The sequence below is a fragment of the Panthera onca genome, chromosome C1 (assembly GCF_046562875.1).
Source record: "Panthera onca isolate mPanOnc1 chromosome C1, mPanOnc1 haplotype 2, whole genome shotgun sequence".
NCBI classification, from domain to species: domain Eukaryota; kingdom Metazoa; phylum Chordata; class Mammalia; order Carnivora; family Felidae; genus Panthera; species Panthera onca.
Genome location: NC_138346.1, coordinates 183,083,562 through 183,111,108, shown reverse-complemented (window position 1 = coordinate 183,111,108; position 27,547 = coordinate 183,083,562). Strand labels below are relative to the sequence as shown.

Genomic DNA, 27,547 nt, shown 5'->3' with positions numbered 1-27,547 from the left:
GCTGGCTGTCCTTGCTGATTCTCACTGGCACCAACACCACTTGCCTTCAGGTCACCAAATTTAGAAAAGTTGAATTCTCCATGACTGTACCCCCTCAATCAGGCAGTCCTCAAGTCTCTTCCTTGAATCTAGCAAATCTGCCCTTCATCTCCATCCCTCTGCTGCTCGTCTGTTCTAGGCCACCACCACATCTGGCCTGAATGACTGCAAACACTTTTGGAATGTGCCCTCAACAGTGCAGCTAAAGGGATCTTCCTGAAGGGCGAATCTGAGCCTCTCACTGCCCTTGCTGACTTCCTTCTGGTGATGGTCTGCATAGCCAGACAGGAGAGGGGCTCAGGAAACAAACAACCTGAGTCCTCATCCCTCCCTTCTCTCCTCCACATTTCTATCCCTTCTTCAGAGACCTGAAAAAAAATAGGCAAAATGGAGCTCTGGCATTCCATGAAATGACTGTAGAGCTGGAGAATGGTAGGGAAGTGCACGACCCACCCAAGGTGTAGAAGGGAACTCCTTTCCTGCTGGAGAGAGAAGGAAAGGCATCAAGCAGAAAGAGGCTTTGAACTGGGCCCTGAAAGATAAGTATGTTTTGACAGACAGACAGGAGGAAGCAGCAGGGTAACTAAGAACGATCCATGTGCCAGCGGCAGGCACTTAGCTCCTGGAATGATAAATGGCTCCACAGCATATCCTAACTCTGCTGTGACCAGTGAGCAACATCTCAGGCTTTTCATTAGGCCAGGGCTCAGAATCCATCGGCAGCCGAAAGCCAGTTGGACATCATTTACTTCTCCACCGACGCGGCAGTAGACCAGATGCCCTAATTTATTTGTTGGTCTTCATATTAAAGCTGCAGTTTGCCAGTACACAGGCAGGGTAATGATACCAGGTGCCCTTGTTAGGGGCTAATAATTGCTTAATCTGTCCACTAATTGACCCCAGCTCCCGGGGCAGCCCTCCATCAAGGAGCCAGCCTGCACTCAGGGCCTGGCCATGCTGCCTCAGAGAATGGCAGAGAATGGCTTCTGGAAATGGAGTAGCTCATCGTGATCCATCCTCCTTCACAGATGAGCAGATTAATTGGGCTGCCAATTAGGCAGCTAATAAAAGGATGAGAGAAAACAAAGCCAGGCCAGAAGCTGCAGCCACCCAGAGCTCCCTCTCCCACAGTGAGTGTGGGGCAAGGAGAGGAGAGGTTTCAGACTCCTCTCTTGGCTTGAGGTCAGATACAGTTCAACAGGGAATGTTGAATCATTCCCATAGATCAGGAAGTTGGTAGGCGAGCCTTTGCAAGTAGAGAGGAATATGAGGAGAAATAGTGGAGAAAGTAAGAGCGCAGAAGAAACGCCACCCCCAGCCACAGGCCAAAACCATTGCATAGACTGAGAAAGCAGAAGGACCTGGACACCTGCATTCAAACCCTAACTGGTTATTAGCTGGAGAAGCTGCCAGCTCTCTCTGCCCAGTCTCCTCATCTTGATACAGGGATTGTAATACTCAGTCTGGAAGGTTACTATGTGAATGGGCTAAAATGCCTGTACTTTAACTGCCTGACACAGAACCTGAAAATTGGGCTTTACCAAAGATTGAGAGGCAACGAGGGGAGAAAAAACAGAATGGGATTTGGAACTGGGGGTCCTGGTCTGTGAGGTTTGCTAGCTATGGGATCTGGGAATAAGGATGCCAAATTGAAGAAGCCAACAAACCAGCTGTCTGAGAACTTGGGTTCTAGTTGTGGCTCAGTTACTGGCTGAGTTTTACAAAGTCTCCAGCCTACTCTCATCTTTAAAGTTAGGAGAAAGAAGTTGGTAATTCTCAAGGACACTTTCCACACTGGCAGTCTGTAATTCCATCTTTTTCTTCCTCTCCCCCAAAGTAGAAGGATCTTCATCTATCAAGTGAGGAGAATAATCTCCCTCCTGCCAGGAGACACAATCAACCTCCTTAGATCAATCTTTGCTCCTTTTGTAAACAAGTTTGCTGGGTCCTTTCCCTTGAACTCATTTAATCAGGAAGGTGGAAAAATGCAGGACAACAGGAGGGCTGGAGGCTTGAGAGCCTGGGGTAGAGGCAAAAAAAGTGATAGATGATCTGAAATTACAGCCAGGTCACAGAGATCACTGCCCTGGGCCAACCTTGGCCTGGTCATGATGAACCTCGCCGTTCAACCCCAACTGGCCATTCATTGTTATTTCTCCTAGTGTACTTAGTTCAGGGCAGCGTACACAGAAGGTGCCTAATAAATGCCCTTTAGGAGACTGGCCCAGGTATTCATTTAACCTTGACAGAGTATAGGGTTAACTGAACTGAAAATCACTCAGGGCTATGTCCGTGCTATAAGCCTAGCATTCCAAGATACATAAGTGGTTCCTGTCATAGAAGGTGCATGGTAGGCGAGAAACACCCACTCTGGTGACTGGCAAAGGCTCAGGTGGGAACAGTCCAAGGAGCCATGAGGACCCAGAGGGCCTGGGAAGGGACTACGGAAAAGGGAGATGTAAAGGATGAGTAGAATGAGCCGGATGAAGGGATGCCAGAAGAAGGTGCTCCAGGCAGGGGGGTCCTGCATAAAGGATAGGAGGTGAGGAAGAAGACGGCCTGGCTTCATGATTAAAGGCATAGACTCTGAAACTGGACTACCTGGGTTTGAATAGCTGTGTGGCCCAACCTCTTGGTTGCTCAGTTCCTCATCAGATAAGGAGAGAATAAAATTACCTTGTAAGTTATTGTGGGGATCTCAGTGAGCTAATAGCAAAGGGTCTGGCACATAAGAAACTTATATGTATGTTGTCTGAATCATTGCTCCTACTTGGTTTGGCTGACGCTGTGGGGATGAGAGGGTGTTGAGATAGAAAGGGAAGAGGTGAACAGGGACTTGCCAGTTCAGCTGAAGGATATGAAAGACACAGGAGACCACTGCCAAGTACAGGGGCAGATCTGGGCTCTCCCAGCTGCAGCAAGGAATGTGGTTTGGGAGGAAGGAATAACGGAGGTCTCGATGACCTGAAGGTGGATAGGGTGGAGGTTGGGGGGCAGACATAGCCGAGAGCCAGCAAACATAGAGTCTTGCAGTCAGGAGCCAGGGTCTGACATGGTGCTGACCTGCAGAGGCTCTGCAGTGACCAAGGCCCAGAAAGTTGTGAGGATGCAGCAGGTGTAGGGGAAGGAATGTGTATACATGGTGATACCAATGATGAGATTATTTGTCTACCATGCCCAAGAGCATCAGAACTCTTCACTGAAATTACACACTCCTGGGGAAAGATGATACCAAAATGACTGAGATGAAGCTTCTGGCCCCTGGCAGAATGGGGCCTCAAAATGGAAAGTAAGTTCAGTTACAGAAAAATAGGGAAAATTATGTTTCCTCTGCCTCTGAGGTTTGGAGATTGAGGTTTGCACCTGCTGTTTGTCTTTCTTCCCTCCAGACTGTGAACTCCAAGATGGCAAGGACAGGTCTACCTCTTTGCCACTATTTTGTCAGTGTCTAGCTCAGTGCTACGAATAAAGATGGACCAGTGATGGGCACTGTATGTTCATTACCTGGATTGACCTGTAATTTTATTGGCTCCATTTACAGATAGAAAAACAAAGTCAGGGTGGTGACATCATTTGCCGAACATCTCACAGGGGCCTAGATGGGATGCAGATCCAGTTTTACTGGCTTCAAAATGGTGCCGTTTCCACTAAGGCAATATGGAAGAGTCAGGAGACTATTTGCATGTGATTTGTAGAATGATTTGCATATATGCATATATGCATATAGAGAGTTCCATGTGAGGTTTATTGTTGCTGTTCTCTACTAAGAGGCAATATGTTGCAGTGGGAAAAGTCCAGGCTTCAAGCAAGATAGTTGGGGGTCTCTGCTGGACCCAGAGTCCAGAGTGTGGGTCACATGATAGCAGCCACTCCAGGCCTTTTCCTGACCTGGCACCAGGCCCCTGTCTACCCTAAGCTGGGTCCATGGGCCCCAAATTTTGGAATCAGAGGGAGTCTGGCCTTGAAGAACCTGAAATTCACAGTCTTGGTTCTTACCATCCAACCCCTACCTCTGCTCATTTCACAGATGAAAAGATAAGCTCAGGGAAGTGAAAGGCCCATGACAACCCCTTAGTGGATCTGGTGTTTCACTTATAATATGAGGCTGTCAGGGATAGAGAGAGAGAGAGAGAGAGAGAGAGAGGAGAAGAGGGAGAATAGGTGAGGGATAGAGGTGGGAGGAAAACAGTGGGGGAGGGGAGGGAGAAAGCAGCAAAGGTGACCACTTCACTGGAGGAAACAGTAGGTTGGGCTTGGTCCTGGTGGTCCTAGTGGTCCTGGTGGTTGTGAGTGGTGTGTGTGTGTGTGTGTGTGTGTGTGTGTGTGTATATAACTCTTCCATCTTCTTATCACCTGAGGGTAACCCTGAAGAATAAACTGCCCAAGGGAAGGCCAGCTCTATCTCCATAGTCTAGGCCCTGGTGGGCACCTTAGCACCTTGGCAGCAGAGCTCACGAATCCTCACAGCAGCCCCTTGAGTGGTCCCAACAACCCCAGGAAGCATCCATGAAAGAACATTCACTCTACCAGAAATCAGACACCTGAGGTCTAGTCCAGGCCAAACCTCTGACTTGCGGTACAGTCTTACTGGTGCAGAAATGAGGAGGGTTCAGCTAACGGCTCTCTCAGGAAAGCGGCAAGGAAGGTGGGGTGGCACACACAACACAGAAATGACACCCCTGGGTTTGGGTGCCCTGTGAGGGTTAGAGGAACCATACGTGGCACCTGCAAGTGCTCCATTAGTAACACCTATTTAGTGCTTATTGTATTGCAGACACTGTCCTAAATATTTTACGGGTATTAACTCATTTAATCTGCACAACAACCATATGAGGTAGGACGTCTATCATTATTTCCCTTCCCAGATAAGGGAACTGAGTCACAGAGAGGTTATGGAATGACCCCAAGGTCATACTGTACTATGTGGAAGAGCTGGGCTTCAGTGTCAGGCAGCCTAGCTCCAGAGGTCATGATCACACACACTCTGCTATAGGGCAACTCAGAAGCTCCTTTGACCTTTCATGTCATGGCTGGAGAATGAGGATAGTCTGGCCTCACAGAGCCCATGTGTGGGGTTTGGGGCAGCTGAGGGGTGATTGACAATCTGCCGTCCCACGGCCAAGGGGAGTCTTGAGGAAATCAAAGACTTGCCACCCTCACTGGCGCCCCTCCAGAGCTCTGTGATGACATGATTTCACTCTACTCCCAGCAGCAGGTGTGTCAGCAGCTTGGCTGTGAGGACCATGGTCCCAGCCAGATGGGGACGAACAGGGCCCACATGTCTGTTCCCCGCTCAAGGTCACTGAGCCAGTTAATGTGGAAGAAGCATTAACTGAGCTGAAGGTACCTCAGCCATCACCCTTCCAGGCCTTGGACCCTGCTGCTCTCCCCAGAACAAGGTGGGCTTGGAGGGGATCCAGCTGTGCCCTGTGGGGCTGTGGTCCAACTTGAGAGACCCTTGGGAAAGATGATGCCTCAGTCTCTCATTGGCAAAGTGGAGGAATGAGGCTGTCTTAAGCTGCCTCCAGAGGGATAAATTGTATCTCCAGGGACAGTGACAGAGCTAGGGAAGGAAGAAGACTGGGATTAAAGGGATGGGTCCCAAGCCACATGTGCCATGAATTCACTGTGTGATCTTGGGTAAGCTACTTTAGTTCCCTGTGCCTCCCCATTCTCATCTGTAAATGCACATCAACCATTGTGGGGTTCCGGGAGTACTATGTTCTCCCAGGCATAAAGCTTGGCTTTCTAGCACTTCCCATCTGTGAGTGGGGCAAAAGTGCGTGTACAGGCTCAGGAGATCCAGACTCAAAGCCCCCCCTCTGCTGTTTACTGGCTGTGTGACCTTAAGGCTCCTCTTTCTGAGCTCAGATTTGGAATCCCAGAGCCAACACAGCATTTGCTCCTCACAGCAGCCCCATGGGATGAACGAGATAATCCCCATTTTCCAGATGTAGAAAATGACACTCCAGGATCCAGCCCTAGGCCTCAAATAGCTCACAGTTTAAAGGGAAGAAATAAATATCAATCAAATACATAACAAATCACAGCAATAAAGATGACCAGTGGGTAACCACAACAGAGGTGCAAAGCAGGGTCTGAAGGGAGTGGGAGAGGGGCCCACAGTGGGTATTTTGAACGAACCTTGGGAGATGGGAGATGTTTGCCAGGTTGCAAGGGGTGGGCAAAGGAGCAGCAGATTCAAAGGCCTGGTGATGGGAAGAAGATTGCCTGTTCAGGGTTAAATTGCGTGTGTGGTGGTGGTGGGGGGGTGGGGAGATCTAATGAGGCTTGGACCTGAGAACCTGGCAGGAGCCAGATCGTGGAGGGTTGTAAATGTCATGAGAAGGAATTGGAGTTTATCTTGAGAAGGTAGAGAGAAGGTTTTAAAAGGCTCTGCCAAGGAATAAACACTGATGGAAAGCCTGTGGGACGGCACTGAGTCTATCAACTCAGCACCATCCAGATTCCTTTTTGGAAAAGCAGGCTCAACAGAGAAAGCACCTGAGATGTACTTCTCTGCGTCTCAGGCCTTGTCTGTAAAATGTGATGGTGACCCTGCCCTCTGTCTACTGCCCACAGAGGAGGTGGGCCTGGGAGCTTGGGCCCCCAGAGCTGGAAGTATTGATGATAAGGCTACTACTATCTTTTTTACAAAACAAGGACAAAATAGTTGTATCCAATCAGCCGGGGGAACAGGTCTGCTGCCAAGTTTAGTAAGTGACAGATGGCTGCAAGTAGAGGGTCTGGTAAAACCAGGAGGGACCTCGGAGAGGTTACTGCAAGGACAGCACTGGGAGGAAAGAGGATGGAAGTGAGAAAGGCCAAGGAGTAAGCTGGAGTGACAGCAGCAGGGAGCCGAGGCACCGGCCTTGGCTCTTCTGAGTGGCTCATCTTTGGGCAATCACTTCCTCTCCCTGAAACTCTGGCTCCTGGTCTGAAAGAAAGGGGGAGGCAATCGTGCCTAATCACAGCACCGTAGACTCAATTATGAATGGGAAAAGAAGACTCATATTAATTTGCATGGTGCCTTAGAGTTTACAGAGCAGATTACCTGTGGCATCTTTGCAGACTGCCATGGGGAAGGGGGTAACATCTGTCCTGAGTGTCTGCTAAGTGCCAGGCACAGGACTGGGAGTTTGTCCACATCCATCTGACACCAGCTTCACAACAGCCTTTGCAAATGGGTACTGAAACCCTAATTATTTTACCTCTAAGGAAACTGATATCACACTGCTAGGAAGTGTGCTAGACAATTTTTGGCCCCAAGACTGTCTGATGGCAAATCACCATATATGTCCACAGCAGTCCACTGTCTCCCTCAAGTTGTATAATTTCTATTTTTTTTTTTTTAATATCCCTTTGACCTTATGGTCATTTAGAGACTAAAATGAGACAAATGACTTACCTTCACCAGACCCGGGTTTGCTCATATGTAAAAATATAGTTAATATTAGTTTCCATCACATAGAAAATTTAATATAATTAAAATAAATTACATTGAATTAGCAAAATATAAATAATTAAAATAAAATAAAATACGTAAGGTGCTTAGAACAGTGCTCGCCACATATACAGTGTCACATATTTTATATGTGGTGTACCCACTACACAGGTAAAAATGCAAAAGTATTGGTGAGAATGTGGGACATTACGAACTCTCACACATTGCTGGTGGCAGTATAGAGGTGTAGGTCTCAGAAATTTGGAGATATCGTTAAGTTTAAGATGCACATATCCTGTGGCCTGTCAACTGCCTTCCATGGTTATATGCCCTAGAAAAGCATTTGTGACTGATGAATGGATAAAGAAGATGTGGGATATATATATAATGGAATATTACTCAGCCATCAAAAGGAATGAAATCTTGCCATTTGCAATACGTGGATAGAGATAGAATGTATTATGCTAAGCGAAGTAAGTCAGTCAGAGAAAGACAAAAACCACATGATTTCACTCATATGTGGAATTTAAGAAACAAACAGATGAACACATGAGAAGTGGGGAGAACAGGGAGAGGAAAACAAACCACAAGAGACTCTTAACTATAGAGAACAAACCAAGGGTTGATAGAGGGAGGTGGGTGGGAGATGGGCTAGTGGGTGATGGGTATAAGGAGGGCACTTGTTGGGGTGTTGTATGTAAGTGATGAATCACTGAATTCTACTCCTGAAACCAGTATTGCACAGTATGTTAACTAAAATTCAAAAAAAGACAAAAAGAAAATCATTTGCACATTTGCACAAAGCAACACACATATAAGGACATTTGTATCAGCATTGTTTGTAAGAAAAAACACTATCATCAATGGAATTGTCCATGAGAACAGACAGGTAGTTGAGGTGCAGACAGACATGGAGTGCATGGCAAAAAGAAATGAACTACAGCCACACTCACCAACATGGATATTGGGTGAACACAAGCACCAATGTACACAGGATGATACCTTTTTTTAACTTTATAAAAAGCCCCCAAACATGCAAAACTAAACCCTACATTGTTTAGGCATGCTTACATGCAAAATAAAACTATTAAGAAAGACAAAGACAAGATTCAAGCTTATGGTTATCTATGTGAGGAGGAAGGTGGAAAGCAGGACAAAGGATTTAAAAGGAATAGATAATATTCTGCTTCTAAAGCTGGTGAGTACCTGGGCATTCATTAAATTGTTATTTATATATTATTTATTGAGTATACTTATATTGCTGACGAACTAAATACATATGTATGCATGTATATATATTGTTGACTAAATATATATTTCATATGGATTAAATATTTAATAATAAATAAAAATGCAATTATAAAGAGATATCTCTGAGACGAAAAATTGTATCTTATTTACCTCTGATGATTGTCTGATACAAAGCATGCTTCCTGGCTCATAGTAGGTATTTCAAAAGTTGTTTCTTAAGTGAATGACTGAATTAATGAGTGAACAGATAGCTTCTAATCCTTACCTCCCTGCTTTACTGTACTCCTACTAACATATACATTGGCCTGGGGCCAGATTTCTTAATTTTGTAAACAAGAAAAGCCAAGCTAGGAAGTGTAGATGACTCTGTGTGGCTTATCCTCAACATAGCACATATGAAAGAATTCCATTTAGCCCTACCTATTCATCCATCCAACCATTCATCCACCCATTCTTCCACCCATACATGTAGCTAGTAAACATTTATTGAAAGAACTACTAATGGAGATCAGCTATAATGTCTTTAGAAATGAAGTACATTTGCATCCAAGATAATGACTCTGCATGTGACCACACTGTCCCAGAAGCCATCACAGTGCCCCAGTCGGATGTCAGGGATAGGCACAGGATGCTCATGAGATTTTGCAACTCACCTTGGCACACAAATGAAGAGGGTGTTTCCCCTGGGTGGACTCGTCCTGTGATGAATACCACCTTCTGCTCCGCCCCTTCCCGAAGGTTGTCTGTAACATAAAAATGGAAGGAGGTTGCTTAGGGGGCACAGGGAAAGCTGAGACTATGAGTTGGTATGGGAGAGAGGGGTAGGGAATGGTCTGGGTGCTTTATAGTCATTTCTTAAATCATTGGGTTAGAATCATGCAGGCCCAGTCATTGCTGACTAATTAAATTACATCCCTGGCTACCCAATATTAAAAGGCTACACTCCTGTTCTTTGGTATAATTGATCATATCAATATTACAATCATCTGAAGACGTCATGAGTGAAGTCAAATCCCAGATCCACTGATTATGACCCTAGGCAAGTTGTGTATCCTTTTTGAGTTTCAATTTACTAATCTATAAACATGGATAGTAATAGTGATTAAATAAGCTTACATATTGCCTAGTATACAGTAAACATTCAGTAAATACTGGAGTAAAGAATGTAGCTATTTATATCAGTAATAGTACTAGTAGCAGCTGCTATTTAATTAGCACCTTTTGAGTCATGCATATTACACACACTATTTATAGTCTTTACAGAAACATGCACAGTTAATATTCCTTTTATAGAGGCAGAAACTGATGCTCAGAGAGGTTATATAACTTGCTCAAAGTCACACAGCTAATAGGTGTGGGTTGAGCTGAGATTAGAATCCAAACCCTTGCTTGGCCTAGATGAAGTAATAGGGACCAGGTTTCTCTTTCAACTTAAGCAACTGAAAAGTTGCTTATATTATATTTGCAAATATACAAAACAACTGTTTTCAGACCAGAGGCAGTACAGGACTAATATATGAACAAAGGGACATACATGAAGTGTGCCCTATGATTGCCCTGGCTCTCTGCCAGGAGGCCCATTCCAGACCAAAGAGCAAAGAAGAGTTTCCTGAGCAGACCATGGAAGTCTCACTGCAATTAAACTTCAGAGAGTCTGAAGCAAGTTTGTAGCTTGCACATTCCAGAAAACTCTGCACATTCCAGAAAAGACAGAGCTCTGTGGAAAAGGAATCCTAGAAATCTGTAAAGGCATCCTTAAGAGTGTTTTTTGGGGTCCCAAGATGTGCATGCATAGGGTCTCCATGACATCATGAGAAAGGGTCTCCACAGAATCATGAGAAAGTGATCAGGGAGAAGTGACCTGTGCAGCTCTCGGGGATCACTCAGGGATAAGAATCATTTGAGTTCCACCACGAAAGTGGTATTCCTCACTGATCATTCAGGGCATTCAGTAGAGAACCCAGAAAGGCCATGTCTTAATGGTGGGACTAAACTACTCCAGATTCATTCTAACAAAATGTTTAAATCACAAAAAGACCGAACTGAACAAAAGAAATTTAACTGCCTGCCATATAAAGTGCAACTCTCTTTAAGGGAAGACAACAAAATCCAGACATGTAACAATGTACAGTTCACAATGTCCAGCATGCAATAACAATCAACAGACATGCAAAGAAGTAGGAAAATATGGCCCCAAAGCAGAGCCCAAGCTCTTGCTGCTTTTACAGAAATCTCATTTGTATAATAAAGTTTAGCTATCATGCAAAGAGATTATAAGACAAAAGCAGTAGCCAAGAGTGACATTCCCAGAAGGAAGGGGCAGGGGGTTACTTAGTCACTGGCACCAGAAGGCCAGATTGACCCAGAATGGAATCATGATCTGAAGGAAATTCAGAAATAAACATTGTGAGAAGTTGGATTAAAGAATCCTATATGTATATTACAGGATGACCTGGAGGGAGAGGGGAGATAGAAATAATTAACAGCCTTTTTTTTTGTTTCTGAAATGCTAGGGACAGGTTATTTTGAACGTGGTTTATGATCCCAATAGTCGCACCAACGTCAGAGACTAAAATAAAAAACATATGTATTAACTTTATTAAGCCTGGTTCTTAATAAAGTCCCAGGCTTGGGACTTGCCTGGTGCATTGGGGTGACCAGTATGGAGGTCATTTCTTCTCTAATCCTAGGCCTCTGAGAGGCAGCAACAAATACAGTGAAGCCAAAATACATTTTTCCCCCCACCCCAACCAAAAAAATAACATTCCTGAGAACTCACTCTGTGCTCAGCTCTGTGTTTGGCACCTTTAGGAACAAACGGGAAGAGAAATTTATGGTGTATAAGAGGAGTTAGACACCTAAGTATTTCCTAGACTAAATATAGGCTCTTCCAGGAAGAAGCTGCACTTTCATGGTTATTTTTAACGTCATTCCCAGGACTCTGTGTGGAATAGGTACTCAGGAATTTGCTATTGAATTAAGGAATAAAAAACACTCATACAGATCATGGCTTATCTTATTTAATCTTTATCACACCTCCATGTAGTGGACAGTATGAACCCCATTTCATAGTGAGGAACCAAGGCTCACAAAAGGAAGATCTGTGCCCAAGGTCATGTGGCTAGCAGTGGTGGAGTCGAGCCTCAGTTCCCAGCCTAGGACTCCTCTCATGACCCTGTCTCCTCCTGGATCGACCAACAGCAGTATCAGATGTCACATCTGCTGCACTTCCGTCTACAATGTACACAAGAGAGTTTGGTTTCGACCCTTTTTGCTGTGGTGGAAGTTGAGCTACTGCCTTAGTGTTTACAATTGTTTTTTCACTTACAAAACAAAAAATGAAATGCCACCAAGACCTTTTAAAAAACACTAACACTGACCCCATCTATCCCAGCAGTCCAGAAATGATAAATAGCATTACCAAGGCCCTCAGTGAAGGCTACCTTTATGGATGTCTCCCCTGACCTGGTATCAACTCAATTGCATTCAGCATTTCTGCTGACCACAGAGAAATGCAAAATGGGCATTCTATTTGCACACTAATTTTACTGAGCCCCTGCATCTTCATAAAATGATAACATGGGGCTAATAAAAATCAAGCATCTCGGGTGCTAATATAAGCAAATGTTGATGCAGGCAGGTAACAAATTGCTTTGTCATTTAGGAGGCCGTAAAAGAGCATTATAATCATCTTTAGGCAAAATGGATGGGTCGCCTTTGCTTAGCTTTTAGCTTTCATTTGCAAAATCAATTTAAGGTAATGTAGCAGCTCTGAGGTGGTGTGACATGGGACACCCCCCACCCCCCTCTGTCACTGAATCCCCAGACTCATGCAAAGCCAATTAAACATATTCTTGAAGGAGGCAGCTGGGATGATGAAGGAAGTATGCTTGAACAAAGCCAGGGTAGAAAAGAAGCTGAACAATGAGACCAAGAACAACCCGTAAGGGGTGATAAGTCTGAAAGTTCATTGAGGGTGACATGCTCAAGGGTACAAGGGCACACTCAAGGGGAACCGGATAGCCATTCCGGCCTCTTCAGTTAACAGAGGGAGTTTGAAGTCAAATGCGCTTTGTGTACGCACACGCATACACACTCATCCCTTTGTCATTATATCCCTCTATCATCCACTATTTCCTTACTTATAAAGTTTTTATTGAACACCTATTAGGTGGCCAGGCACTAGGCATTATTATCTTCATTTTACAGAAAACCAAGGCCAAGAGACATTAAGTGACTCGTCTTAGTGCTCACGGCCCATGATTGGCAGAGTGAGGCCCCACTCAGGCAGTCTGACTTCACCTATGTCCTTAACTTCCATGCCATTTTGCTTCTTGTGAAGGAGGACAATAATAGAAATCAGTTACAATAGCAACCAAGTAATATTTATTCAGTCCTTACTCTGTGCCAAGCACTTTACATGCATGACCTTATTTAATTTTCATAGCAACCCAATGAAACTATTCCTACCCCTATTTTATAGATTAGGACATCGAGATCTAGAAAGGTGAAACAACTTGTCTACACCTGTGTAAGTAGCACATGTAGGGCCTGGATGAAACCCAGGTCTTTATGAATCTCAAATTTATGCTCTTAACATCTCTTGGAGATTAAATAGAGTCCTTGGGATGATTTTTAAATGCAGTCACAGGGACTCCTGGGCGGCTCAGTCAGTTGAGTGTCTGACTCTTGATTTTGGCTCAGGTCATGGTCCCAGGGTTGTGGGATTGAGCCCCATGTCAGGCTCCATGCTGAGCATGCAGCCTGCTTGGGATTCTCTTTCTCTTTCTCTCTCTCTCTCTGCCCTTCCCCCATCTCAAAAAAAAAAATACATCCACAAATTCTTTGTCAGTCTCCTCCCTTCAAGAAGTAGAGATAAGCCCTCTTCCATTCAGTGTGGGCTGGACAGACAGGCAGATAGGCTTGCTGTAACAGATAGAATACCATGGAGGGGGATGGCATGTCACCTTTGACATTAGGCTATAAAAAGACTGTGGCATTCGTCTTGAGTGCTCTCTCTCTCTCTGTCATCACTCACACTGAGGAATCCAGCTGCCATGACCTGACATTCAGGTAGCCCGTGGAGAGGCCCGTCTGGTGAGGGACTGAAGTACCCAGGAAGAGAGGCCAGCCAAAACCACATGAGCGAGCAAGCTTGAAGAGGATCCTCTAGTCCCAGGTGACAACCAGCCCTGGCCACCAGCTTCCCCCAACCTCCTGAGAGACCCTGAGCCCGGGCTGCCCAGTAGAGCTGCTCTTATACTCCTGGCCCACAGAAACTGGGAGATTGTAAGTTGTTGTGGTAAGATCCTGAGTTCTAGAGTAAGTTGTCAGGCAGCCATAGATAACTAATTAATCCCCCTAGAGATGGCCTAAGAAACTCTGTATCTTACCTATTGATGCCCAGCCTGAGTGAGACCAGGGCCATAACCTTGGTGTCAACATGGAGAGCCCTAACCGATCCAATCAGTTATCAGTGGATCTGTGGTTGGTGGAGGTGCTAGAAGATGCCAAGAGGCCCCAGAGAGCCCTAGCTGGGCCCTCTGAGGACAAAAGTTCACATGGTCAGTTTGGTCTCTCTCTTTCTATCTTCCCTGACAGTAATTTTGACAATAACTTGTCATAGGGAGTGAGGTGTTCTGTGGAGGAGGAAGGGGTGGAGAGCTGGGAGGGGGATGTGTAATGTTATAACAGGAGAAGGGTTTTTTATTCCTCAGATCTACGCGTTTGTTATTTTCCTGGCTTCGTGATCCCTGAAGGCCATCATAAAGTCAAGAAAATACCTTCCTACTGGTTTCCAAACCAAACTGGCTGCTGTGTTTCCTCTAACACTCCAGGGCCCAAACAGGTCCACACTACCACTAAAGCTGGAGAAAAAGAAATCCTGACACCAGTAACAGCACGGTTAGCTGGCATCTGCCTGAGGGCCTGCTCAGGGTTAGGATGGCCTGGTCACTGGTCTCCCTGTGCTGGCACCATCCTTGCTGGTCCGTCCTCCACCCAGCCACCCAAGCAGTCTTCCTGAAGCGCACATGGGAGCACACCATTCCCAGCTTGCAAACTCATGAGCAACTCCTGGCTGTCCTCCGGGCGAGTACAGCCTCCTCTGTGTGGCTCCCCTCTGGTAGCTGTTGGTGCTCACCTGTCCATCCCTTCCCCAGGCCCCAGCCTCAGCCAACTCCTGGCAGCTCCACAAGCACGAATGTTCTCTCACACCTCCACACTTGGGTACACGCTTTTCTCTCTGGGGGAAAAAAGCCAGCCCCCATCTCATCTGTCTGGCTTACTCCTACTCAGCCTTCCAGACTCTGCTCGGATGTTCCTCCTCTGAGGAGGGAGAGAGGGAACTATCATGTATCCAGGACTTCTTCTAGGCCAACCCTGGTGTTAATGTTGTGCTATATCTGATTTCCTCAGAGCAATAATTTTGATTTTCCCCTATAAAATATGGCATATTGAGGGTAATGTGAGGATATCATTCTGCTGTTGATACTGACAATAAAGAGGGAACAGGAGCTGGGAATGATAGTGAGAACATGCTCAAGGTGCAGAATTTCTTGTACATAAATTTATGAGAAAAATGGCATTTAGGAGGCATTGATAGAGCTTTTTCAGAGGCACTGAAGAACCAGTGAATTCATCTGGGTGGAGCTGAGGCTTGATGAAGGGCAAAGACATCCAGCCATGCTGACTGAGGGTGAAGCCAGCAGAAGGGGAGGTCTGGAGGAGGGAGACTGAGAAAGACACTGGTCCCTGTATTTTTTCTGTCCCCTAAGGGGGTCCCAGCCAGCTGGCTTCCCAAGCAGATGGACCAAGGCTCACATCCAGGCCCCACAGATTATGGCCCGTGAGTCCTCGGGTACTTACACATTCTGAGCCTCACTCAGTTCCCTGTGAAATGAGAGTAGTAATCCCCAGCTCACAAGAAAAACCTAAGCAAGAGACTTTAAGTCCCTGCCCTATGGCATTGCCTATAATTGCAGGTCCCATTTATTGAGAGAAAAGCCACAGAAATAGGGTTTCTCAGTACTATGGATATTTTCAGCAGGGTAACTGTTTGCATGGGGCCCTGTGCTGTGCGCTGTATGATGTATCCCTAGCCCCTGCCCACTAGATGCCAGGAGCACTCCACTCCCCTGTTGTGACAATCAAAAATAGTTTCAGACATCCCCAAACGTCCAACGTCTCCTTGGAGGCAAAATAGCCCCTGGTGTGAATATTTTATAAGCTTCTATAAGAATACTCTACCTATTCAAACTGGCCTTGTCACTATCTTCCCAAGCAAACTTTTAATCTCTTAGATTTTCTTTTCCCCAACTCCTCCCAAAAGCCTTCCCAGATATCTCCAGACTGTAGTGCCCTCACCCTCCTGTCTCTGACTTCACAGAGTTCATCTGGATCCCCTCATCTGGCCATAAATCATTGGCTGCCTTGCATAGCAGGATCAAAAGTCACATCTCAGATGTGGTATCTCAGGCAGAGGTATGCAATGGACCTTCAGAAACAGGCTGATGGCAGGAGGGCTCTCCCTGCCACCATCTGTCTTGTTCCTAGCACCCTCCAAGCACCTCCAGAAAACAGACCCAGAGCTGCCCACTCTGAATTCCTGCTGAGGTGGGGTCTCCTGGGAAACAGAAGGGAGGCTCTGAGACTGCCTCTAGGAGCTTTACTGGGAATTGGTCTCAGGAACACTTGTGAGAGGTGGGAGTTATGCAGGATTGAGGCGATCTCTAAGGTGACTTTAATCAATCCCATGGGGAGCTCTGGGCCAGGAGTGCCCTGCGCGGTTGTTCCAGGAGGCAATGGGGCAGGCTCTGTCTCGCACTGACTGGATACTGGATGCAAGTTGTCTCCAGGGCAGGGCTGGGACCTCAGGCAAGGCATTGTCCTTTGGCTGAGTGCAAGTTCCAGGGAGGAAATCAGCTGTGAGCTGTCAGCCCCCACCACTCCTGGAAAGGGAGGGAATTGGTCCTGAAGGGGAGCGGGCAGGGTGGTACCTACACTGTCTACTACACCAGCCTTTAGCTGAAGCAGCTGAAGAGAACAGGGCAGACCTTAGGCCAAAAAAAAACAGGAAGGCTGAGGACGAAGGGCTGTTTAGTGCAATTCCATACACAAGTTGTAACACTGATCAAATGCCAAACTTGGGGCTGGACCCTGAGGACATGGAGAGGAACCAGATGCTGTCCCTGCCATCTGGGAGTTCAAAGACTAATGGAGAAGAAAATCTCAAGCCTGGCTTTGCAGTTATAAACTTGAATCCTAGAGTCAAGCAGGTGGGTTAAACCCAAGCCCTGCTGCAAATGGCACTGAGCTCTGAGATCATTCATTTCCTCATCTGCAAAATGAGGATAATGATATTGACAAGGGATCTTGTGAGAATTAACTGAGATAATGCATTGGGTTTATGCACATGACCTGATGCATAGTACATACTTAAAAAATGGTAACTTACAAATGCTTAGAGGTCACTTGGTCCAGCTACTTGATCTTATAGATGCAGAAACTGAGGTCACTAGACTGTAAGCAACACTGGAGCCAAACTTTGTCTTTTTCACAATTTGTATTCCAACGGCCTCTCACACAGAAGGTGCTCAATAAATGCTGGTGGAATAGTTGTAGAGTACTTGTTGCCCTTTGGTTGAATGAGCTTATGAGGCTAGAACTGAGTGCTCAGGCTTTCCCCAACAGGTGCTCTGCCTTTCCTCTCTCCCAGCCTCCAGAAATTCCTCCCCAGATTCGGGTTGCAGCTTATTAGCAAATGCAAATTGAATTACGCTGTGCCCTTTTGCAACAAGGACAACAAAAACAGTTTCCCCAGGAAAAGAGGGCGAGAAGAGGTGAAAGCTGGGATGAAAGTCGAAGACAATACATTCTAATCAAACTTGATAAATATGTAAATTAGAGCAGCTAAACAGTTGGCTTTGACAAATGACTTGTCGGTAATGGATTTTTCCACAGCTAAGGCGAGAGAGTTCAGCCAGCCCGCTACTTTCCAGGCCGGCTCCAGCGGGCTGATGGGGCTGATGGGGCTGATGGGGCTGATGAGGCAGGCACCGGGATGCTAGGAGGTGGAGCAGAGAGCTAATGCTTCCTTTGATGCCATTTGTTGAGCACCTGCTGGCTGCTGGGCATAGTCTTCGAGGGGGAAGAAATCTCCTCGATGAAGAAGCCTAAGGAAAGCCAGGGAAGGTCCAGACTCACCAGACTCTAAAGCCTTGTGTCCTGAGGGGCCAAAGCAACCAGCTGTTGAAGAACATAAACTCAGTCCCTTCAGTGGTTCTATTGCCGCCTAGTGGTCTCACCAACTCAAGAGCTAGTGCCTTTCAGTTTTTTCTCCCCCCCACAGGACCTGACACAGTGGTGGTGTTCAGAAAAGAGATTTCCTTAGCTTGTTACATAGCTCCAAACAGACCCCTTCAAATACCCACTCTCATGTCTGTTTTTCCATCTGCAAATTAGCTGCTGGATATTCCCAGATACGGAATATAAAATAAAAAATTAGGTGTTGGATATTCCCAGATATGGAACACAAAAGGGAAAAAAAAGCTGTTGGAGGCAGCTCAGCTGAAGGCCCAGAGAGCATGCAGTAGAAAGGAGCCCTGGATTGCAGATTCTCTGAAAAATGCAAGACCATTGTCATTTCATTGTAAGCATGAAACGTGTGTGTGTGTGTGTGGAGGGGAGGAGGGTATTAGCAATAGATAGCCAGAATAATTGCTATGAAATTGATGATTCTAGCAGGTTTTTAAACAATAGGTGAGAGGTGGTTACAAAGGAACAGGTTTTGAGCAGTTTCTGTGTGCCAGGCACTTTTCATACATTATGATCCAGGTCTCACCAGACTTGGGAAAATTGTTTTGTTTTCCTCTTATCACAGATAAGAAATCTGAGGTTACGTGCATTGCCCACCCTTGCCAACAAGCAAGAGTCACAGGTGGAATTTGAATCTGGTCTTTCTATCTCCTGAGACCAGTCTTTCTTCTGACACCTCCAAAGGGAATAGTTCATTCCTGAGTTATACCAGATAAAAGACGTTGTTTTGTGTGTGCAGGCATGCAGGCCCATGCATAGATCTGCCTTGACTCAAACTCCTACAAATTCCTGAGTTTTTTGTACAAAGTTATCAGAACTGAGGTACAAACAGAAATTCAAGTTGAATGGTTTGCAGGCTTGGAAAGACACTATTAATACAATTTCCCCAAACAGAGAACCAATATTTATGAGTGCTCGAAGTGCTCCAGGAAGAGTTTCCTGGTAGGGCTGAGAGTAATGTGATCCATACCCAGGGCTGAAGATCCGTCTTGCCCAGCGCTGGAGGAATTCAGATTTGAAGAGTGTTCTTTCCTTCCTATTGAGATCTTCATTGACTTGTATAAAAATACCACTTTCAATCTCAAATCCCCACTGGCATCTTTATATAAGCACTGAAAATGCTACTGGGCTTTGGAGATTTCATTTAATGAAGGAAAAGTATTTCTATTAAAGAGTGTAATTTTTTTTCTCTCTCAACACAACATCTTCAGAGGAGCCAGGGAAGCTGGATTGTTCCGGGCTCTGAGAAAACGAACGAACCCACGCCTCACCCATGACGTGGTTACACAGACTATGAAATGGCAACAGCCAAGGAAGGCAAGGAAGGGTGGGTGATGAGGAAAAAGAAGAGTGATTATAATAGATAAACTCCCACATGCCCATGACTTTACAGTTTAGGAAGCACTCTGTCTCTCACTAGGGGGGAGAGTTGTCACCACTCAAACTCAGTCCCCCATCTGTATGGTCTGAACAGTGGCCCCCTGCCCCTCGTGGGCCCTGTAATCCCTTCTCAGGCACATGACCCCACTCTCCTGCTTCGGGTCCTGCAGTGGCTCCCTGTATGCTAGAAGCAAACCCAGCTACTCACTCCCATCCCCCACCTCTTACCCCTCCCTCACTGCTCATCATGCTTGCTTCCACACTGGGGTTCTTTCCAGTTTCTCTGCCTGGTCTAGGTGGGCGGGGTGGGGGTGGGGGCTCCCCTGGGTTCTACGGGGCTGGCTCCTTATTGCTTAAGTCTCTTCCAATGAGGACGGTCGCTCCGAGGCAGCAGGGAATTTAAGTGCTATGGACCCAGGCCTAAAGTGGCACCTGGCAGACACACGTGCTGACGGCATATTGGTCGAGTCAGTAAGTATAGCTAACTGGCATTGAGTGATGTGTGTTGGGGAAGGGGAGGCCCCCAGGAATAAGACTGAAGACGTGGCTGAGGTCAGCAAATTACCCAAGGTCATGCAGCTGGTAATGGGTGAGAACAGAACGGATCCCTGTAGGATGAATGTTAAAACCTGTGTTCATTCTGCCTCCCTGGAGCTCCTCCAGGCCCTCACAGAGGGGCCACCGGGTGCGAGGGGGTGAGGGGCACTTACGGCTGTGCCACTCATCAGCTGTGTGGTCTTGGGAAGGTCCATCCGTGTCTGGATGCCGTGGTCTCCTCATCCATAAAAGGGGAATGATTTTGAGTAGTCCTGAGGACTAAATGAATTCAAATAAAGCACCAGTAGTAATAGTGCTTGTCACAGGATAAGCCCTCGACTACACGTGTGCTATTCTTAGTCATTCAACAGATACTTCTTGGGCTGCCCGCCACCCCCTTGCCCTGTGGAGCCTTCTGCACCCCCAGGCAGTCAGGCACCCTCTGCTCTTTTTCCTCCTCGCCCCTTCCGCTGTGACAGCAATTGCCCATCTCTATGATAGTAATTTGCTTCACTCTCAGGGCCTGCCTTTCCTCTCTGGAAACTCGGGAGCTTTTTGGGGGCAGAAGCCCTGTCCTGTTCATCTCTTCCTGGCACTCATTTCCTTTGCTGGAGACAGAGAAGGGCATTTTGACATGGTTGTTTTGATGCAAAAAGTTGCAAAATGGTCGCATCAAAATGTAAAATGCTTTTGAAAATTAGCAGGTATTGTATGAAGCCACTCCCCAACCCCCCCCCCCCCCCCCCCGCATGTCTGACCTGCACTCTCCTTCCCTCCTACCGGCTCCCTACTGCCCCTGCTCCCCTCATCGCCAGCCTGGACCTGGAGCCCACCCAAGCCTAATCTCTCCCCTCCCTGCCTCCCCTAAGCCCCCTCAGAAGTCTTACCAGGGAGGGGTAAGTTTGGGGGCCGAGGGGAGGTAGCCTGAAATGTCTCCTTGGCACATTATCTGGTAACGTTTTTTAAAAAGGCTGAAGGTGTAATGGTTTGTTTCCTTGGCAGTGTCAAAATGTCCCCGTATCAAAATGGCTGGTGTTGGAGGAACTGCTTCAACATGGCTGAAACAAAAGGACTGTGTCAAAACGGTATGGACTCTGCAAAGGAGCCACCTGGCGTGTACCGGTCCTTGAGAATGGATTTAAAAACATACACCATTGGAAGTGGCTTAACAAAAAATCAGCTACAATTAACACCAACTCTCCTTGTGGTAATTCCTTTTTGATCCACTGAGGATGTTTCCACCACTATAAGGATCAGAGAAGTTAAGGATGCTGCCTGAATTCACACAGCAGGCCGCAGAACACAGATGCTTAGAACTGTGTATGGTCTAATTAACCTCCCCCAGTTTACAGGCAAGTCACCAAGAGAGAAAGTGACTTGGATTTTCACGTGTTGGACCTAGAACATGTGATCAGCTCTTGGATAACCTCTCTACCCTATGCATTGGATTCTGGATCGCAGCATCACTACTGGGTTCCAGGCACACTCTCAACAGAAATGGAACAGCCGCTGACAAAGCTTAGCTAAAGCTCTAACTGCTAAAGTCCTAGGCATGCCACTTGAAAATTGGATTGGGCAAGTTCTCAATAAAAGAAGCTTTAGTGTCCAACCAGGCAGGTTGTCAATATCCCATTAACCAGGCAGCCTACTGGAGCAGGAAGGCCTCTTGGTGGCCCCGGTACATATTGGGGAAGGAGGACTTCTGCTGTGTGGGGCACACTCACAGAGCTCTTTGCATCTATATCCACAATTGGTATTTCTGACACCTGCTGAAGAAATAAACCTCTGGTTACCTGAATTAGGAAATGATCTATCCCTACTATCTTTTTTTTATGTTTATTTCTGAGAGAGAGAGAGACGGAGAGAGAGAGAGAGAGAGAGAGAGAGAGAGAGTGAGAGAGAGAACAAGCAGGGTATGGACAGAGAGAGAGGGAGACAGAATCCCAATCATGCGGGTCTTGAACTCACTTGCCATGAGATCATGACCTGAGCCAGATCCAAGAGTCAGACGCTTGACTGACTGGGCCACCCAGGTGCCCTATCCCCACTGTCTTAATGGCTTCATGGCTTAGACTGAATGGAGTCTAGCTTGAGTAAAATAAATTATAAAAACTTAATTTACAAGAACATATTTCCAGAGGGTGTGTTTACAGAGTGGTGTTATCCTTGGCTAAGGCTTCTAGGATGAACCTGGACCCTTGATAGAAATTCTGCCTCGGATTATCCCTGGGGCACATGGACTGGAGCCAGGCCAATGGGTTTTAAGCTGACTGAGGTAAGCTGCTGAACCGCGGTTCACTCAGAGGCTGAGGAGAGGGATGTAAATTATAGGGACCCACAAAGGTAGCCTCTGGTATTTCTGGTTTCAGAAGCCGCAGGCCCATCGTGGGCCAGACCGTTGCATCTAGGAAGGCATCGGGGCCTGAAGGGTCAGGCACGTGTGGGCTGAGAGTTGAGAAGCAGTCTCACATAATGGTTGCAAGCAGGGGCTCAGGCACCAGAGCAGTAACCCCACTGCCATCTGGGTATGTGACCTTGGGCAAGCTACTTCACTCTGTGCCTCCCTCAGCCTTCTTGTCTGTAAAATGGGGGTCATAGTGGACTATCTCATAGTCGCACCCTGAAGAGTAAAAAGTTGGTCATTTGTAAAGCACTTAGTGCAGTATCTGGCACCCAGTGAATCTTACATCGATGTGCACTTGCTGAATAAAGTAAGTACTGATTAATGATACCCATTCAGGTGCCCAGGTCTGCAGAGGGAGATGTTCATCTTGGGATCCTCCTCTGTGACAGGCACCTATGGATAATTATTTGATACTTCTCTCCAGATACATAGGCAAGAAACACATTTTATACTCTGGTTCTCTGCCCTGACTGCATATTAAAACCACCTGGGGAGCTTTTTAGAAATACTGCTGCCCAACTCTCCTGCTCCAGCCAAGGTTCTGGGGACAGAGCTCAGAGCAAATTATTCTTCTAATATGCAGTCGCAAGCAAGAAGCACTGGTCTAGTGTGAGATCCAGAGTGGGCCAGGTCTGGATCTCTGTCTTACTACATCATCAGTCTCTCAGATGGCCTCGCAGCCCCTCAAGTCCTAAAATACTGTAATCCAGGAAATTTGGAGGACTCAGGAGGTGGCTTAGGATGGCCCTGATCAAACTACATTAGTCATAACAACAAGGAGAAGGTATGGGAGTGAGTGGACAAGGAAATATGCATAGATCAAGCAGATAATTTCTCACAGACACCGTCCCTTCCTGAGAACAGGACAAGATTACTAAGATAATAGAGGTGCATGTGGCTCCTCTGGAACTTCCAAAGCTAAGAGTAAACAGACTGGATTTATAGCAGAAACGGAGTCCACCTGCCTGAGAAGGAGGAAAGGCCTTTTTCCAAGAACAAAGGAGGAAGATTAATACATTTGCAGTTTGGGGACATAGAGGGCCCCAGATATATGCATGCCAGGATACCGAAGCAGGTTCCTGGACACTAGAAGAGAAAAAGGGAAATCATGGTAGGTGAGCATCTGGTCTATGCAGGCCTCAGGGGGCACACTGTGTATCTAATCTCATTCCTTCCTGGAACCTCCTGGAGAGCAGGTGTTCTGATCTCCATCCCATAGACCCACAGGTGGTGAGCAGCTGTGCCAGGATCCAATCCAGCTCGCTCTGATTCCAGAACCCCATGCTCTTTCCCCCATGGCTCAGTGCCTCACTTATCCAGAGTTCCCTGTTCACATAACCTCACACACCCAGAATACACAAAGAGCCCAGAAGGAAGCATAAGAGCTGAGAATGACCCAAATCCAGACCCAGAGTCCCACATTAAAGGTACAGTCGAGTTTCAGGAGAGCTTATTTGGGACACTGGGGTGACAGGGAGAGAAATCTCACTTTCTGGAGCAAAGTGGGAGTTCTCTAAAACTAGTCTGTAAGCACAGAGTAATACAGGTTGGGAACTGGCAAGGTCACCATGAGGAGACTGAGGACCTCCCAAGACACGGTTGTCGACTGCCTGACCCTACGAACACATCGGGGGAAGCATGTGGCAATTGGCAGTGAGCTGATGCCTTTGAGGAGCTCTGACAGGGCTGCGACAGGCCTTGCCTGTCTCTGTATGGGGAGAGGGCAGCTCGACAGCCCTGAGATGAGTGGCCTGCTCACTGGGAGTGACCCCATGATAGGGGTGACCACACTGGGTGGCCACAGCCATGGGGCCCACCCTTACCCACCCATGAGACCCCTCCCTCTCACCTCTCCACTGTACTCACTCAGCTGCCTCGTTGCTGTTACCCAGCTTCTCCCCGGCTCTCCCTTGTCCATGCTATTTGTCCCTTGTCCCAACCTGTGAGGAGGGCCAGGACTCTCACTAAGGACCAAACTGGCTCCACAGCCCCCATCTCTTCACTCATTAGTCTGAGGGGAAAACACCACCCATCAGAAAAGTGCCGTTCCTTTCCACTCTCACATCTTATGCCGACCATGTGCGATCACTGAGCCCTCAGGATGATGAGACAATGCAGTCACGGGGCTGCTTCCCAGAAACTTACCATCTGGTACCCAGCTAACATTACAAAAATGGAAAGTGAGTTTGCTTGGGAGGCCTGGGAGCTGAGTAGAGTACACTCCAGCAGTGTGGAGAGTTCGAGAAAGATGGGTGCTGGTACTGGATCCGAGAGGTGCTCCCAGACAGCAGGTGCCCAGCTGCACAGCCAGTGTCGTGTGCCCAGAGCTTCCACCAACCCAGCTCCCTTGTTTTGGTCAAGTTCAGCCTGGCTGTGCGCTGACTCAGGGCTGGGCTGGGATCTTTCTCTCTTCCCCCACCCCACCCCCTTGCTGGCTCGGATAGACCAGTGAAGGTCCTGCATACCAGAGTCTGCACCTTGTCCTCGCTGGCAGCTGGCACGTAGTAGGTGTTCTGTATGCAGATGCTGAGGTGAACAGGACCAGCCACCCTTTGCTCTTTAAGGCCATGTCCTCATTAGCACCCATGTGATAAACCTGACTTCTGCTTTCCAATGGTGCTAATGTGTCAATAACAAGGTGGCAAATGTCTGTGTTCCCATCTTCTAGAAAGGCCATATTCTCCAATCCCGAGTCCCCACAGTGTCCTTTCCAAACCCTTCTCCTTAATGCCAGGTGGAGGAGTTCCAGACGGCTATTTGCATTTTCAATTCTAGAAACCGTTAATATTTTAAAGCTGCTGGCACCACGGTTTATTAACATATTTATGTGTCCTACCTGCTACTGGTAAAGGGAAATTTTGTATTTGAGAAATATTCAAACATGGGATAAATTCCCAACTTTTGTTCAAATTCTGCTTTCAAATCCCTTCTCTCAGGACCTCACAGGGCAGTGGGGGAGACCATGTGAAAGTGGACACAGAATTCTGGGCGACCGCTGTGTGGACTGAGGGAAGCACACACGACCGGAGCCAGAAAAGCTCTTGGCACATGCTGCAGGGGCAAGTCAGACCTCAGAGGAGGACTTCAGATTCCAGGGGAACATTTTTGTAGAGAGTGGAAAGAACAGGAAAGAATCGGAAGGGCTCTGCTTAGATGCAGCCCTGTTAATGACTTTTAGTTGTATGGGAAGTAGGTTGAGGTTAAGCTCAAGGGTCTTTGTGTCAGGCCTGAGTTCAAATCCCGGTTGTGACACCACTTGCTGTGTGGTGATCATCATAATTAACATTTTTTGTGCCCTTTCTGGGTGTCAGGGAGAGGGCAGGCTTTGCAGGCTGGCTCAAGGCAAGCGGGATCACAGTGGCGGAGGGGGGGGGGGTCTGACCTTGCCTGGCTCCCCACCCTCGCACCATACCCCTGCCCTCACCAGTGTGGGTGGGTTCCCTTAATGCTCACAGCCACGCTGCCTTAACTCCTGTCATCCCCCTTTCACAGCACAAGAGACCAAGAACCAGAGAGGTTAAGTCACGTGCTCCAGGTCACACAGTTGGCCAGCTAGGATTTGATCCCTGAGCTTGGGGGCGATGAAACACTGAGCGCCTCCTCCGTGTACTCTAGTGGTGGGTGTGGGGGCAAAGTGGGTGGCCGTGCAGCGCTGGCAGAATTTGGGCACTCAGGAAGGCAGCTGCTGTGGCTGCTACTGCCTTCCAAAGCCTGGCTCATTAATCTCTCCATCACTGGCCCCTGATGTCTCTGGCCAGAGGCCCCGTGCCTCTCTGACTCAAAGCCCCTGCACCACTGCCGTCCTCCGTGTGTCCCTCCTCTCCTGTGCCGCTGTCACTTCCCCCTTTCTGTTCACTCCCAGTGCCTCGCACCGTTCCTGGCACCCCGTAAGGCTGCAGTCAGGTTTGCTAAATGGATTGAAAGAAAACAATATTAGCCACACCGATTCCCAGAAGAAAATGCTTGCCAAAGATCTTTAGCCTGGACGCATCAATATCAAAATGACACAGCTATAATTTGCTTTCAGATTCAGACTGGGAAGGTGAACTTTGACCCTGTCAAAAAATGAGAACAAATTAAATTGAAACACAAAGTCATTTCCGTTGTTCCAGGGCTCTGGATTTCTAATTAATGTGCAGCATACCTCTGAGGGCTGCAAGGGGGTCTGCGAGGTGGCGTCGGCTACCTTGCAAACTGAGCAGGGCTCAGGAAAGCGAGCGCCTTTCGTTCATTTGTTTGTTTATCTTCTGGATGTATTGTGCTTCTCGTGGTACATAGGTCTATAGACGAGAGCTGTCCCAGGCGATGAGAAAAAAAAATCATTGCTAGAAGCTGACCTTGTGCAAAAGAACACATAACAAAACGGCCCTCAACACAATCACTCACCTGCCCTGTCCCAGAGGGGAAGTCAGAAATGCCAGACGGATCAACAGCAGCCGCCCTGCCCCAGCTGAGAGGGGAGGCCCCTTGTGGGGAGGCAGAGGGCAGAGGTATCTGTCCCCACCCTCCCGGGCAGCCACTACGTCACTCAGAGTCTTGGCAAAGCACGATGCTGAGACAGCGGTGAGTGACAGAGACTCACTCAGGCAACAGGGGGGCAATCAGCAGTTACAGGCTAGGAAAGGAACCTGACTTTGAACAGAAGGCGGCAGTGCAGGCTGGGCAGAGGTTTTCCAGGAGGTGGCCCTCACTCCTGCTTGGGGAAGGGAGGGACGGGGTAGTGTTCTTCAACCCACTGAATCCCAAACCTGCAAGAGGGAGAATCACCTCTTGCCCTTGTTGGAATCACAGGTTCCTGGACCCCACTCTAGACCCACTAAATTAGAATCTGCAACAAAGTGTCCAAATCTCTCTATGTTTTTAAACTAGCGCCCTGGATGCTTCTTACGAAGTTACTGGAGCACTGACACTTTCCTTTGGAGCCCTTGGAACACTGTCTGGCCTTGGAGAAGTCACGTTCCTTCTCTGAGCTTCCATCTCCACGTCTGTACAATGGGGATGGGAATCCCTGCCTCTCAAGGCTGTACTGTATCTAAGGAAGAACAAGGTGAGTATGTCAGGGGTGTAGATAGTGCCTAGCACTCAGAGGACACGTGCAGTGTGTGAAGTCCTCCCTTGTATGTGTGAGAAGGCTGCTGTCCTCCAAGCCAGTGTCCCCAGTGGTGCCTAGAGTCCCT

The 27,547-nt window shown here is 47.3% G+C and overlaps 1 protein-coding gene across 4 annotated transcripts in view; it reads right to left on the bottom strand.

Annotated features, from left to right (window-relative positions):
* The window catches only part of LOC132670999 (BEN domain-containing protein 5), a 1,465,258-nt gene that overhangs the window by 124,689 nt on the left and 1,313,022 nt on the right, over positions 1-27,547 (bottom strand). For all 4 annotated transcript variants that reach the window (XM_060621418.2, XM_060621420.3, XM_060621417.2 and 1 more), the window contains exon 7: positions 9,388-9,477. In XM_060621418.2, the coding sequence (XP_060477401.1) occupies positions 9,388-9,477 (90 nt within the window). The remainder of the gene's footprint in view (positions 1-9,387; positions 9,478-27,547) is intronic.